Raw genomic sequence first — 13,762 nt, 5'->3', positions numbered from 1 at the left:
TTCTTTTAATACATACAGGTGCAGCCTATTCATCCACGGATTTATCATCTGCAGATTTTTCTCAACATGAATGGGGTGGGGGAACCAAAAGTCACACACATCTTTGCCTCCTTTGCCCTGCGCTGGCGTCTCGCTCCGTTTCCAGGCAGCCCAAAACACTGCAAAAAGGCTCTGCCTTACCCAGGCAGGGAAAAAGCCCTGGAGCCCTGGTAGAGGTTCCCCTTGCAAAGGAACGGTAACACTTCTGGAGCCCCTGAGCCAAAGAGGCCCATTGACTATAATGGGGCTTACTTCTGAGTAGAAACACATAGGGCTGGACTCTTAAAAGATCAGCATCCCATGTGAAAGAAGCCAGGCAGCTGGCAACGGAAAGGGCTGAGAATGGATCAGAGGGGAGGGGACTGATAACAGCTGCCTTAGTTTCCTTCCATCTGGAAGTGTCAGGCTGCAGTGTATTTGCGTAACTCTATGGAATTTAGCACAATGTGTTTTTTGTTAATCACGCCGAGTCACAGAACGGAACTAACACGGATAAATAGGCTCCACTTGTATAGCAATTTTGTGAACCTTTTCTGTTAAAAAGCAGAATCTTCCTCCTAGAAAATACTGCAGATCTCAGGTTAATACCCTATCCTTTAACTCTCCTCTGGCCATGAAAAACGAGTTTAAAAATTCAATCCTGCTTTGAAGAGTTATTCTCCAATCAGCCTGTATTCTTAGAAACCTCCTTCACGTGGCTTTTTTTAATTGAGATATTATAAGCTAAAATTACCTTAGACTCCCATTCTTTATTGTAAAAAAATATTCCTAAGGCTTTGGCAGTTATAGGACATCACCACCACTATGGTTCTTCCATTAAAAAATAATCAAATAATATACCTAGCCTAATCTTTCTAGGTGGCATTTATTTTCTTACAGTGTAACATTTAATGTTTATGAAACTTAGAGCCCAATCCCATCCCATCCCCCGCTGGTGCTACTGAAACAAAAAAGGAGCACACAGTATCTAGTGGTGGGGGTGCGGATTAGGAGGCTTCAGAAGAAAAAGCAGATTTAAATTCCCTTACGCCTCCATAAGTCTCCCATTTGGAAATGGGTCTCCTTGAAACTATGCCATCTCTCTAGCTGTACAAGAAGAAGAAAGTGACAGGGTGGGGAGGAGAGACTGTCAAAAGGGAGGATAGGGAACCCCCTGATCCTTCCCCTCCCTGCCCCCTCGGCAGCCTTACTTGCTCTGTGGGCCATGGACGGATGGACTGTCATTTCTTGTGGCAGCACTCCAAAAATGGCTGCTGACAGAGCACTCCATGTGCTGTCAGTGGCCTTTTTGAGAGAGCGGAAATATCTTCCGCTGTCCCAAAGAGCTATGACTTGTAGCCCTGTAGGATTCACCTGTTCGGCAGCAACCCTATACCTGACCTCAGAACTTTAATCTAATTAAAGAGTTAGATTGTTAGCTCTTGAGGGCAGTGAATCACTTGTCTAGCTATGCAAACCACTTTGTGAACTACTTTTTGTTGAAAAGTAGTACTGTATATAAATATTCTTCATAATAGACAAGAAGATGTTCTAAGGCTTGACTCCCTCCCTTGTACTTTCCTATGGGAAGGAGTGATAGCAAAAGCGGCAGAGCACCTACTTTGCATATAAAGAGGTCCTAGGTTCAGATACTGGCAGAACAGAGAATGTTCTGACCGAAACCAGTAATAGGTACTATCAGTGTAGAGAATATGAACTAAATGGACACATGGTCTGATTCAACAGTACAAGTCTGCTTCATGTGTTCCCAGTCTCCATTAAGACCTTTGTCATCTCAATCTGTTTGGGCTTCCTGCTTCTTGATGTATTAACTTTTTAAAATTCTTTTAATATTCTTAGCAATACACTCGTTAAATTCTTTTTATATATTCCTTGTCAACTGCTTTTGGCAGAACTTGCAAAAAAATTTATTTCCTTCCCTCATTTAGACAAGACTCTCTCAACTTGGTTTGTTAGGCCAATTAGCACAGGGGTGTCAAAGATAAGGCCCGCGGGCTGGATCCGGCCTGCAGAGCCATTTTGGGCAGCTCCCCAAGCTTTGGTGGAGTTCTGGGGCTGCCCCACCCCCACTTGCTCCAACCGCGAGCACAGCTCTGCAGCCGGCTGGATCCGGCCTGCAGAGCCATTTTGGGCAGCTCCCCAAGCTTTGGTGGAGTTCTGGGGCTGCCCCACCCCCACTTGCTCCAACCGCGAGCACAGCTCTGCAGCCAGAGAGAGTTCCCAGGGCTGGAGCAGCCACACATGGCTCCCTTGGTCCTCCTTCCAGCTGTGAGCCGGCCTCGCTTACGGATGGAAGGAGCCACTGAGAGCTGGAGCACCCATACGCAGTGATCCCAGCCCTCGGTCCTTCCTCCGGGCACGAGCACGGCTCACCCGCAGCTGGAGAGAGTTCCGAGGACTGGAGCAGCCACGGGCGGCGTCCCCAGACCTCAGTTTTCCCTCTGGCTGTGAGCAGGCCTTGCTTGCAGCTTGAAGGGGCGACTGAGGGCTGGAGTAGCTGTGTATGTTGTCCTTGGTCCTCCATCCTCCCTCCAGGCGCAAGCAGGGTTCGCCCACTGCCAGAAGGGCGACTGAGAGCTGGAGTACCCGTATGCGGCATCTCCAGCCTTCAGTCCTTCCTCCAGCTGCGACCAGTGCTCTCCCGGGCTTTGGTCATGGCCAGAGAGGTCTGGGAGCAGGAGCCGCTGTGCATTACTTCCCTGGCCCTGACTAGCAGCAGGTAGGTGGGGGCTGGGGGGCGACTGGAAGGCTTGGCTGGCTGGCGGGCAGGGGATGCTTGGTGGTAGAATGGGGTCTGGTGAGGCAATAGAGCGTGGGGGAAGACTCAGCTTTTAAAAAAACAGGAAGTGATGTCCCAAGTGACATCACTTCCGGGTGCCACACTTGGAGTTCAGCCCTCAGCAGGTGCCATGAATCCAATGTGGCCCCCAGGATGAAATGAGTTTGACACCGCTGCATTAGCATCTTCTCAGACTTGTCTGTATTTTTCCCCATCTATGGCAAACATTCTATATGAGCTTTTTGTTACTGTTACTTTAAATAAAGTCCTTGCATCCTGCAGAAATTCGACCTCTCTCCTTTCAACTACTCCCCTCATTTTTATAAGTTCTTTTGAAATTCAATGGAGATGTTTGAGACTTCCTCGACAACTTTCCACCTGCACATGTGTTGAATTTGATAGTGCTATGACCAATGTTTGAGTGGTTCAGCCTATACCATGCTGTAGGTACCACTTCGAATTTAACCATGTGTTTTTTAATCTGTAATCAATTTCATTGACTGTTTTAAGGCACATTGCTCAATTTCATTGACTGTTTAAGGCACAACAGTCAATTTCATTGACTGTTTTAAGTGGTTCAATCCTATACCATGCTGTAGGTACCACTTCGAATTTAACCATGTGTTTTTTAATCTGTAATCAATTTCATTGACTGTTTTAAGGCACAATCATTTCTCATGTCTATACTTTTTTTTTTGCTGCAACTTGCTGCTATTTTCCCTCCTTATTTATTCAGCCTAAAGGTAGTTGGAAAATACCAATAATTACAATGTTTTGTCACTTGACTGAGGTCCCAATTACTATCTGATCATCTCAAGAGCTTGGAGTGGGGAAGAGACTATAAGTTACTTTGGTGATCCTAGTATGTCTATACAGAACCGTTCTCCGAAGGAGTTAATTCCTTTTACATTTCCCAGTTTACTGGTGCTGAGGCCTTTCAAAATACCATATCAAAACCCAGCACACCATTCCATGCCTTTCCGATACTTAAAAAAAAATCCAGGGATAGACCAAATCACTGGTTCTCATAGTTCCATATTCAAAACTAGGGCTGCTTTTACTGAAAAAGGCCCTGCTTTTTGTGGATGCTCACCAAGCCTCAAATGATATCCTGCGCATATAGGAGAGTATATACGAGATATATTATCTGGGTGGTTTTCTAGAGAAATGGAGCACTGGGGGTTGTACAGCAATAAAAGAAATAATTTAATAAAAAGCACAAAAAATTATTCTGACTTACCATATGTATATGACCACAGATCATCAATCCTACATTTTTGGTGAAGGCATGCACCAGATGAAGCAGGGCTGGGCGCGAGTTTGGAGCTCCACTCATCACAAGGCATTGCGGCCTGGTTTTAGATTTTTAAAAAGGTAGAATGCAAATTTATATGTCACACAGAAGGTGTTTTGAACTATTAAGCTTATACAGGCTCAGTCCCCTGCTTGACTATAGGTTAATGTTCTAGAGGTCTGTACTTGGTTGAAACATTTATGCAATGTAAACAAAAGTGTGAATAACTTTCTTCTGTGGTTGAAAAATAGTACAGAATATTTCTATAGATAATATATGTGATAACCCTGCATTTTTTGTTGTGCAATGTATTAAAATGGGCCTTAGAAATAAAGCTCCCCCATCCAAGTTGCTCTATTAGCTGTATTTTGCAAGTTAGTTTTGCAAGCAAAGTTTTGCATTTGTATTAGTTGGAGAGGAATAAAGGTACAGTTCAACCAAGCACTAGCTTGTTGTACTAGCTCTCCTTGACCCAGCACTTCCTTGTCACCAAAACGCAGTGTCTCTCTCCATCTTGCAAACCAGTGCTATCGTGCCTGCGCACAAACACTGGAGCAGGTGTACTATGTCTGCATGACATGGACTGGGAATTAGTACCACATCTTTCAGACATTGGACTTCCCATTGACTATCAATTAGCAGAAATCTTATACCATCCAGACTAAGCAAAGAAAACGAAAAGAGCCATTAGACACTGTCTTGGATCTCGTTATCTCAAGGGGAAGAATACTACTAAACAAAGTTTCCGAGTGCCTGTCCAACTACTGTTCTGCAGCCCATCTGAGAAAATAGTTGTACCTTAAGGAGTACGCATTAAATATGGAGACATTTTGCATAATCTCATGGAGAACAGAGCAAGGAATTGTGCAACAATAAGATAGCGGCACTTATGTGGTATCTAGTGTTAGGTTTTACACAATATGTTGCAAATGTGATTTGCATGGTGTTGTACAAGTGCAAAGCCAAGTCAGGATTCCATTTATATTTCTATGTGCAAGAACCTTTACACAATCACTTCTGCGTGCAAAAGCTGCTTAAAAACAAAAAGGATAACTTAGAATACAACCCATAGTCTTGTGGAGTGCGAAGCAGGGATTTTGTAGCTGCAGTTCAAGTAGAAGGACCCTTTGGTTTGTAGTCTAAGAATCCCTTTGTCCACTATAGGAAGTATTAATTTATCTTCAGTTACCTGAAGTTTTTGACATGGTCTTCTACACCTGTAAGGCGGACAGCATGCTGCAATGCATTCAGATAAGTCAAGGCTTGAGTTGAAGATCCCCAATTTACATCTGCAAAAATACCAATTTTACATTAAAAACAGGAGTAGCTCACCAATGTAAAAGTATACCAGTCTTAATTTACAATGAACAAATTGGTATCTAGATTAAGACTTAATCAAAGTGCTGAAGCCAGTTTAAGAAAAAAATCTCCATTCCTCAAAATGTTCAAGGGGCCCCAAGAGTTTTCACCAGAAGTTTACTCAACTCATCAGGGTTCAAATACAATTCCTTATGAAAGCCTGAGATGCATAATACTTTCACTTCAGATTCCTAAGGAAATTAACAAGATATATGTGAACAAACTTCAAGACTCATAGAATTTACTAGTTTTCCATAAGAAACCATGGAAAAGCTTGATGTAAGCTCTTAAAATAAAACCTGTTAAGACAAAGGAAGATTTTCTGTAGTTCTATTATCTCACTTCCTTTAGCAATGATCATTTATCATGCTTCAGATGAGGTGGGATCCCATGAATATTGAGGGGGAATGGAGAAATTGATTATACACTAAACATTGATCACTATACAATTATAGTGCTTCAAATAATAGGTACTTCCTTCCAGTTTGACCCGAACAGTTTCTGCTAACTTTTGAGTTGGAATAGGATGACTACCCAAAGGATTCTAGCCCCAGGGAAAGAAACATGTAAACTTCACTTGCCAGAAAAGAACGTACAGCCACCTGGGACTCCCTTGCACTGTGCTCAGCTAGCATCTGCTCTTTGACCTCTTTTGCCATAGTCATTTCCAACAAGTCTGTGCCACCCTCTTGCTGTCATGGATGGGGAAGGGAAGAAGAGGTGGGGGTAATGTTCCAACCCCAGTGATTTCCAAGTGTCTGCAAGAAACCCAGAGTGACCAAATGTCTGCCCTATTTCTTCCCTTCCCCCGACAAAAAGGGCATTGCATAATGGAGACCCTTCCCTTATTTAAGTGCTCTCACTGGAAGAAAGGTGAGATAAAAATTCATTCAATAAATAAACACCTCATAGAGCCTCAGATAATGCCAAAGAAATGTACTCGCTCTAAAATATTTTACCTTGGTGTACGATGAATTGAGCCACAATACAAACTAGGAAAACCTGGCAAACTTCTCCAGATCCTATTCTTTTGCGAAACGATCACAATTTTTTTGTGATGGTTTTCACATAGTTTTTTCCTACTTTTGTCAAACAAGCATACAGAACTTGAGAGAACGCCCACTAAACTCAAATTTCTTCTGAACACATTTTGTTTCCTTGAATATTTGTTACTTTAGATTTGGTAAATAATGTAAGTCTAGATTACTCTGCATAGGTTCTTCTTGTAAAACAGAACTGCAGTAAAAATGAACAGCACACATATTGTGAACAATAATGCCTAAAAACAGCACTTTCAAACTGAAGTGAAATAATAAATCTTATCTCTGGCCTACCATCACCTCATTGTACACCCACCTGGCTTCTTGTATGTTACATAAATGTAGAGCCCCAGAACAATGACGTATGTGAGAAGTGCTGCCCACCAGTTAATGACAAACATCACTATACAGCAAAGGATAGCTCCAACAAGAGACACCCACATGTTGTAGTATTTAAAAGCAGGACGCCAACCTATTCAAAAACAGAAATTTAGTGAATAAACAGAAAGCTCTCCCTTTAGTATGCATCAGCACTCACCACAGCATTTTAATAAGCATGATCATACGTCAGTTGTCACTATTCCGACACCTGCACACATGCTTAATAAGATACCAACAAAAAGACACAGATATCAACTGTAATAATGGATGAGATAAATACTGAAGTGTGTATCTTCATTCAAAGTTTCAAGCTGCAGCAATACTTATTGTTCACTGTTTAGAAAAACTGTTTATAAGGTTTAGTTTAATGTTCAACGGATTATGCAAGTATTTAAGTTTAAGAATTTCAAATTGACACATCTGCTCACACTCCCTTCCCCCCCCCCCCCATGCACTCAGAGCTGCTATATAAAATTCCTACCTGGGGACTTTGCAAGTGAAGCATGGAATACAGAGAAGTTAATTAAGGCATAGGAAGCCAAGAAGAAGTTGGAGATAATTGGAGCAATTACATTCAATTCAGCTGTAAAGACAGAAATATGCAGTTATACTGACTATTATAATTATCAGTCATAGTAAAATAGAGTTCTTTGCTATAACAGTTTTTTTCTGAGTAGTTCCACACATGGAAAGATGCTTGTATGGAACACAGATAAGACCTTTTAAGAACATTCTGTATGAGTGCTAGCTTTCCTCCTCCATTATCAGACTTGTTACATGTATGAGCTGAGGGGGCAGAGTCTGCACCTTCATGGTCAGTACAATTTGCTGGCCATCACAGACTGTGTGACCAGAATCTTCCAAATCTGAGGCCGTGACAGGTGGGTTGCATGATTCCACAGAATAGCCACTTGATGAACAAATTGCAGGCACACATCCACATGAGAGCTAAGCAAACTCACTTGCAAGATGACAAATTCCTAATTCTCATCAACATTCTCCTGGTTGGAAATCATGCTGCAAGATGGTATCTAAGCAAGTTAAGTGCTTTTCTCAAAACAGAGTTCTGGTGACAGAGGCACAGAGTCTTTCTGCTTTTTACTCTCTTTTACTTGCCAAGTCTGCCATTTGCTGGATGCAAATAGCTGGCTGCTCTGACAGATCACATCAAGTTCACTATCAAACCAAGAAAGGGTTACAGGGCTGGGTGCCACTGTCTGAGTTAGGCTTTGGTGCCAAAGACTTGGAAGAGGAGGCTCTGAAAGACTTGGGGGGGGCACAGATAACCAAATTTGTCATGATTGAAGTTGAAGACACTATGCATGAGACCGGCTTTTAAGACTAAGCAGAGACACATCTCTTCAACACACTTTAGGTAAACTAATGGAAGGTTCCAAGGCTAGGAGCACAAAGAGCTACTAGAGCCAGATGGTGCAAAGGAGGGCAGAAAAGCTTTCTTACCACAATGTTTTCTTCTGCATAGAATGCAGATGTGCAAGTAACTTCTTTCATCAACTCTCCTAGTTCTCCAAAGGCAGATTTAAAAGGTCATCTCTTAGATATGAGAGTTGTATTATATTACATCATATAAAAGTGGTTACTCTAAGTTAATGAAGACATATTTGTTCCATGAGCACAGGACATATTAATGGGACAAATGTCTATTTTGCCAAGACTCCAACAGATCAAGTGAATCAGTCCTGTGACATTTATAACCAGTATTTTTCCTTCCCTGATATAATTTATTTTGAGATGCATCAAGGCTGAGGTAATTTTCAAATCTGCAAGAGAATCTCAAATTATCCAAATATTGTGGACAAAAAAAGGAAACAGAATATACAGAACAGGTTTTAAATAGCTTTCATATTTATGCTATGTTACTCGATATTGATTTCTGCAAAAGTATGTGGTGATTTTCAAGACAGACTTTTACTGGAATTTTTATACTCTTTTTAGAAAAGACTATGCAAGAAAAAAAAAAAGAGACACACCTCTTTACCCACAGACATAGTATAATATCCTGGGAGGTGAAGGAGGAAAGAAGGAGGTCCATCACCTATTCCAGCAGTTCTCAAACTGTGGGTCTGTGGCCCACAGCCCAATTTTTGATCGTTTGTGAAACTGACTTGGTAGGTTAGGCTATGTACATCAAGGGTTAAACATCCTGCTACTTTAGGGGGGAGGGGGACAACACTGCTGCTCAATCACCATTATAGCCACAGAAGCCTGAGCAGCTGGTAAAATGAAACTTTTTTTACATGGGCCCCAATGCTAAAAAGTTTGGGAACCACTGACCTAGTCAAACTGAATTTAGGCTAGAACTGGAACCAATTTATAGCGTGCAATTGATAAATATAGGGTTAGCTTCATGAGTCTATTCAGTCACAGAGAACATACTGAAACAGAAAGAGTGTCTGAAGGTGTGAATGTCACTTATACACAATTTATTCCCCAACTATTTTGTTAACAACAAATCTGAACTGCAAATGAAGTATTGGGAAGTTATTCTAATCCCAGAAAACATAGATCCTCAATTTAGACATCATACCAAATCATGGCTTGCGCTTCCCAATGTACAATACAAAGTTCATGCTTTAGACCTGCTTGTTTTCCACCGTCTCAGCTTTCTAAGTTCACACTCCCACCTCCAGGATGCAGCACTCCCTGAAGACTGAGCAATAGTTTGTCAGTTCAGACATGCCAAATCATACTTCAGCTTCTATTACCATGGCTTAGTGGGATGTCTGAAGTGAGCTGCAGCGTTGTTGACTCAAGCTCACAGAAATACCGTGGCAGGGAGTGTAATACATTTCTGCATATTAGTAAATCTATGGCACATTCAAGTACCTATAAGTATACTTATACATACCCAATAGCGTTCTTAAAGCACAACCTCCAAGGATAGACAAATTGGCTAGAACATACACCATTTATTCACTTAACTGTAAACTGCAGTTATAATAGTAGTACTTTGCAACCTTCAGTCTCGAAAGACTATGGTATCGCACTCTGAATGGTGGTTCTGGAACAGCATCTAGTGTGGCTGAAAAGGCCGATTCGGGAGTGACAATCCCTTCCACACTGGGAGCAAGTGCAGTCTGTCCCTGGTCTGTCTCCCTGGCTATGGGCCTTCCTTCTTTGTCTCTTTGCCTCAGTCTGTTGGGCGAGTGTCTCTTCAAACTGGGAAAGGCCATGCTGCACAGCCTGCCTCTAAGCGGGACACTCAGAGGCCAGGGTTTTCCACCTGTTGAGGTCCACTCCTAAGGCCTTCAGATCCCTCTTGCAGATGTCCTTGTATCGCAGCTGTGGTCTACCTGTAGGGCGCTTTCCTTGCACAAGTTCTCCTTTGCACATAGAGGAGATCCTTTGGGATCCGACCATCATCCATTCTAACGACATGACCGAGCCAACGCAGGCATCTGTTTCAGCAGTGCATACATGCTAGGGATTCCAGCTCGTTCCAGGACTGTGTTGTTTGGAACTTTGTCCTGCCAGGTGATGCCGAGGATATGTCGGAGGCAGTGCATGTGAAAAGTGTTCAGTTTCCTCTCATGTTGTGAGAGAAGAGTCCATGACTCGTTGCAGTACAGAAGTGTACTCAGGACGCAAGCTCTGTAGACTTGGATCTTGGTATGTTCCGTCAGCTTCTGGTTGGACCAGACTCTTTGTGAGTCTGGAAAATGTGGTAGCTGTTTTACCGATGCGTTTGTTTAGCTTGGTATCGAGACAAAGAGTGTCAGAGATCGTTGAGCCAAGGTACACTCAACACTTGGATCGTTGGATCGTTGAGCCAAGATCGTTGAGCTTGGAACACTTGGATCGTTGAGCCAAGGCCTCTGTTAATGTGTTTTTAATATGTTTTTATCTGTGTTAAATCATGCTTTTTAAAATTGTCTTTACATGTTGTAAGCCGCCCTGGGTCCCTTTCAGGGAGAAGGGCGGGATACAAATAAAGATTATTATTATTATTATTATTATTATTATTATTAGTACACAAAGTCATGGACAACCTCCAGTTCCTGCGCAGAGATTGTAATGCAGGGAGGTGAGTCCACATCCTGAACCATGACCTGTGTTTTCTTAAGGCTGATCGTCAGTCCAAAATCTTGGCAGGCCTTGCTAAAACGATCCATGAGCTGCTAGAGATCTCTGGCAGAGTGGGTAGTGACAGCTGCGTTGTCGGCAAAGAGGAAGTCACACAGACATTTCAGCTGGACTTTGGACTTTGCTCTCAGTCTGGAGAGGTTGAAGAGCTTTCCGTCTGATCTGGTCAGGAGATAGATGCCTTCTGTTGCAGTTCCAAAGGCATGCTTCAGCAGGACAGCGAAGAAAATCCCAAACAAGGTTGGTGCAAGAACACAGCCCTGCTTCACTCTGTTTTGGATGTCAAAGGGGTCTGATGTGGAGCCATCGAAGACAACAGTGCCCTTCATGTCCTTGTGGAAAGACCTGATGATGCTGAGGAGCCTGGGTGGACATCTGATCTTGGGGAGAATCTTGAAGAGGCCGTCCCTGCTGACCAGGTCGAAAGCCTTCGTGAGATCTATGAAGGCTATAAAGAGTGGCTGTCATTTTTCCCTGCATTTCTCCTGCAGTTGTCTAAGGGAGAATACCATATCAGTGGTGGACCTGTTGGCTCGGAATCCACACTGCGATTCTGGATAGACGCTCTCTGCAAGTACCTGGAGCCTCTTTAGGGCAACTCGGGCAAACAGCTTTCCTACAACGCTAAGGAGAGAGATGCCATGATAGTTGTTGCAGTCACTCCTGTCGCCTTTGTTCTTGTACAGCGTGATGATGTTTGCATCCCTCATATCTTGAGGTACTCCACCTTCTCTCCAGCAGAGACAGAGGATTTTATGCAGCTCAGTGACGATGATCTCTTTGCAGCACTTTAGAACTTCAGCAGGGATGCTGTCTTTTCAGGTGCCTTGCCAAAGGCAAGGGAGTCCAGGGCCACGTGAAGTTCTTCTAGGGTTGGTTCACTGTCAAGCTCCTCCAGCACAGGCAGGCAATCAATGTTGTTCAGCGCTTCTTCGGTGACTACATTTTCTCTGGAATATAGCTCAGAGTAGTGCTGCACCCAGCGTTCCATCTGCTGCAACCGATCCTGCATGACCTCACCTGCGGCAGACTTCAGACAGGCAATTTTCTTCTGTGTTGGACCTAGGACCTGCTTGATACCATCATACTTCCCCTTGATGTTGCCCGTGTCAGCTGCTATCTGTATCTGGGAACAGAGCTGGAGCCAGTAGTCATAAGCACATCTCCTGGCAGTCTGCTGGACTTTGCTGCGAGCAGCTCGGAGGACCTGCAGGTTGCACTCACTGGGATAGGCCTTATATGCTGCTTGAGCTCTCCTCTTTTCCTCAATGACTGGTGTCTACTCCTCAGAGTGGGCTTCAAACCAGTCTGCCGTCTTGTTGGTCTTCTTGCTGAATATGGACAAGGAGGTGTTGTAAACGGCATTCTTGAAATGTTCCCATCTGTTGGATGCGTTTGCGTCAGCCGGGCCGGGAAGAGATTCCTCAAGCACTTGTGCAAATTCCTCCACTTTCTCTGATCCTGGGTCTTGCTGGTATCAATGTGAGGTCTTCCTTCCTTTTTTGTGTGATACAGTCGCTTTGTTTGCAGTTTCACTCTGCTGCACACCAGGGAGTGGTCAGTGTTGCAGGCAGCACCCTGATAACTGTGTGTGATCTTGATGCTGGGAAGGCTGGAGTGTCTGGTGAGAATCAGGTCAAGCTGCTGCCAATGCTTTGATCTTGGGTGTCTCCAAGAGACTATGTTGGGGCTTCGTGTTGAAGAACGTGTTGCTGACACAGAGACCGTGATGACAGCAAAACTAGCAGGCGTTGGTCATTTTCGTTCAACTTCCCAGTGCCGAACTTACCTAAGCAAGTGGGCCACGAACTGTTATCAGCACCACCTCTAGCATTTAAGTCGCCAAGGATGAACAATGGCTCTTTTACGGGGATCTTCTTGATAGTGGTGGCCAGGTCATTGTAGAATTTGTCTTTAGCTTCTGCTGGAGACAACAGAGTCGGTGCATAAGCACTGATGAGAGTGACAAGTCCTGCTGATGAGTGGAGCTGCAGGGACAAAGTTCTTTCACTTCCCACAGTATGTGGGATGATGGATTCCAGCCGGGTATTTCTGACCGCAAAGCCAACACCATGTTCCCTGGTTTCGTTTGGTGGTTTTCCCTGCCAGAAAAATGAGAAATTTCTCTCCTTGACAGATCCGGAATCTGGCAGCCTCGTCTCTTGAAGAGCGACGATGTCTATCTGCAGTCTGCTCAGCTCCATGTCGATGATAGCTGTTTTGCGTGCATCGTCTATTGCTTGCTGGTCATCAGAGAAGCCAGGTGTCTTGTCCTTACGTTCCAGGTGCCCAGCTTTAGGGCAGGAGTTTTCTTTTGCATGGTGCAGGGTTGTCGATCCGCTTGCCAGTTTTCACCCTAAACCCCACGCACCCCATGAGGTTAACGGACCGTGGCGAAGCAACACCTTACTGGCTGGGGACTGCCCAGCTTAAGGCGGGCGGTAGCTACCCAATGAGATGCAATGATCTCTCCCACCGTCGGAAGCAGCCCCTGGCGTCATGCTCTACGCCAATTGAGCGAAGACTTATAACCAGTAAACTGCTGCTTCCCGTGTTGTACCGATGGACGCCATATGGCGAAGTTGGAGTGTCCTCTCCAGTGCGCGAAGCCTGGGTAAAGTCGGTATGGAGGATAGGCTGTTACCCATGCAGCAAATCCCCCCCTCTCCACGTCGCTGGAATGGTCCAATGGAAAGGCAGAAGCCAATACGGTTGGTTCCAGCGGCGTCGCAGGAGTTGCCAGAGCGTGACTGTGCACAGCCGCGA

The 13,762-nt window shown here is 44.1% G+C and overlaps 1 protein-coding gene across 1 annotated transcript in view; it reads right to left on the bottom strand.

Annotated features, from left to right (window-relative positions):
* Window positions 1-13,762, bottom strand: part of SLC12A2 (solute carrier family 12 member 2) — a 74,887-nt gene that overhangs the window by 18,457 nt on the left and 42,668 nt on the right. The window contains exons 13-16 of the mRNA XM_066613262.1: window positions 7,374-7,475; window positions 6,828-6,983; window positions 5,302-5,401; window positions 4,059-4,170 (exon numbers count right to left, since the gene is read on the bottom strand). Of these exons, the coding sequence (XP_066469359.1) occupies window positions 4,059-4,170; window positions 5,302-5,401; window positions 6,828-6,983; window positions 7,374-7,475 (470 nt within the window). The remainder of the gene's footprint in view (window positions 1-4,058; window positions 4,171-5,301; window positions 5,402-6,827; window positions 6,984-7,373; window positions 7,476-13,762) is intronic.

Source organism: Tiliqua scincoides, chromosome 2 (genome assembly GCF_035046505.1).
Source record: "Tiliqua scincoides isolate rTilSci1 chromosome 2, rTilSci1.hap2, whole genome shotgun sequence".
NCBI classification, from domain to species: domain Eukaryota; kingdom Metazoa; phylum Chordata; class Lepidosauria; order Squamata; family Scincidae; genus Tiliqua; species Tiliqua scincoides.
Note: the sequence above shows the minus strand (reverse complement) of the source record. Positions and strands in the feature narration are given on the sequence as shown.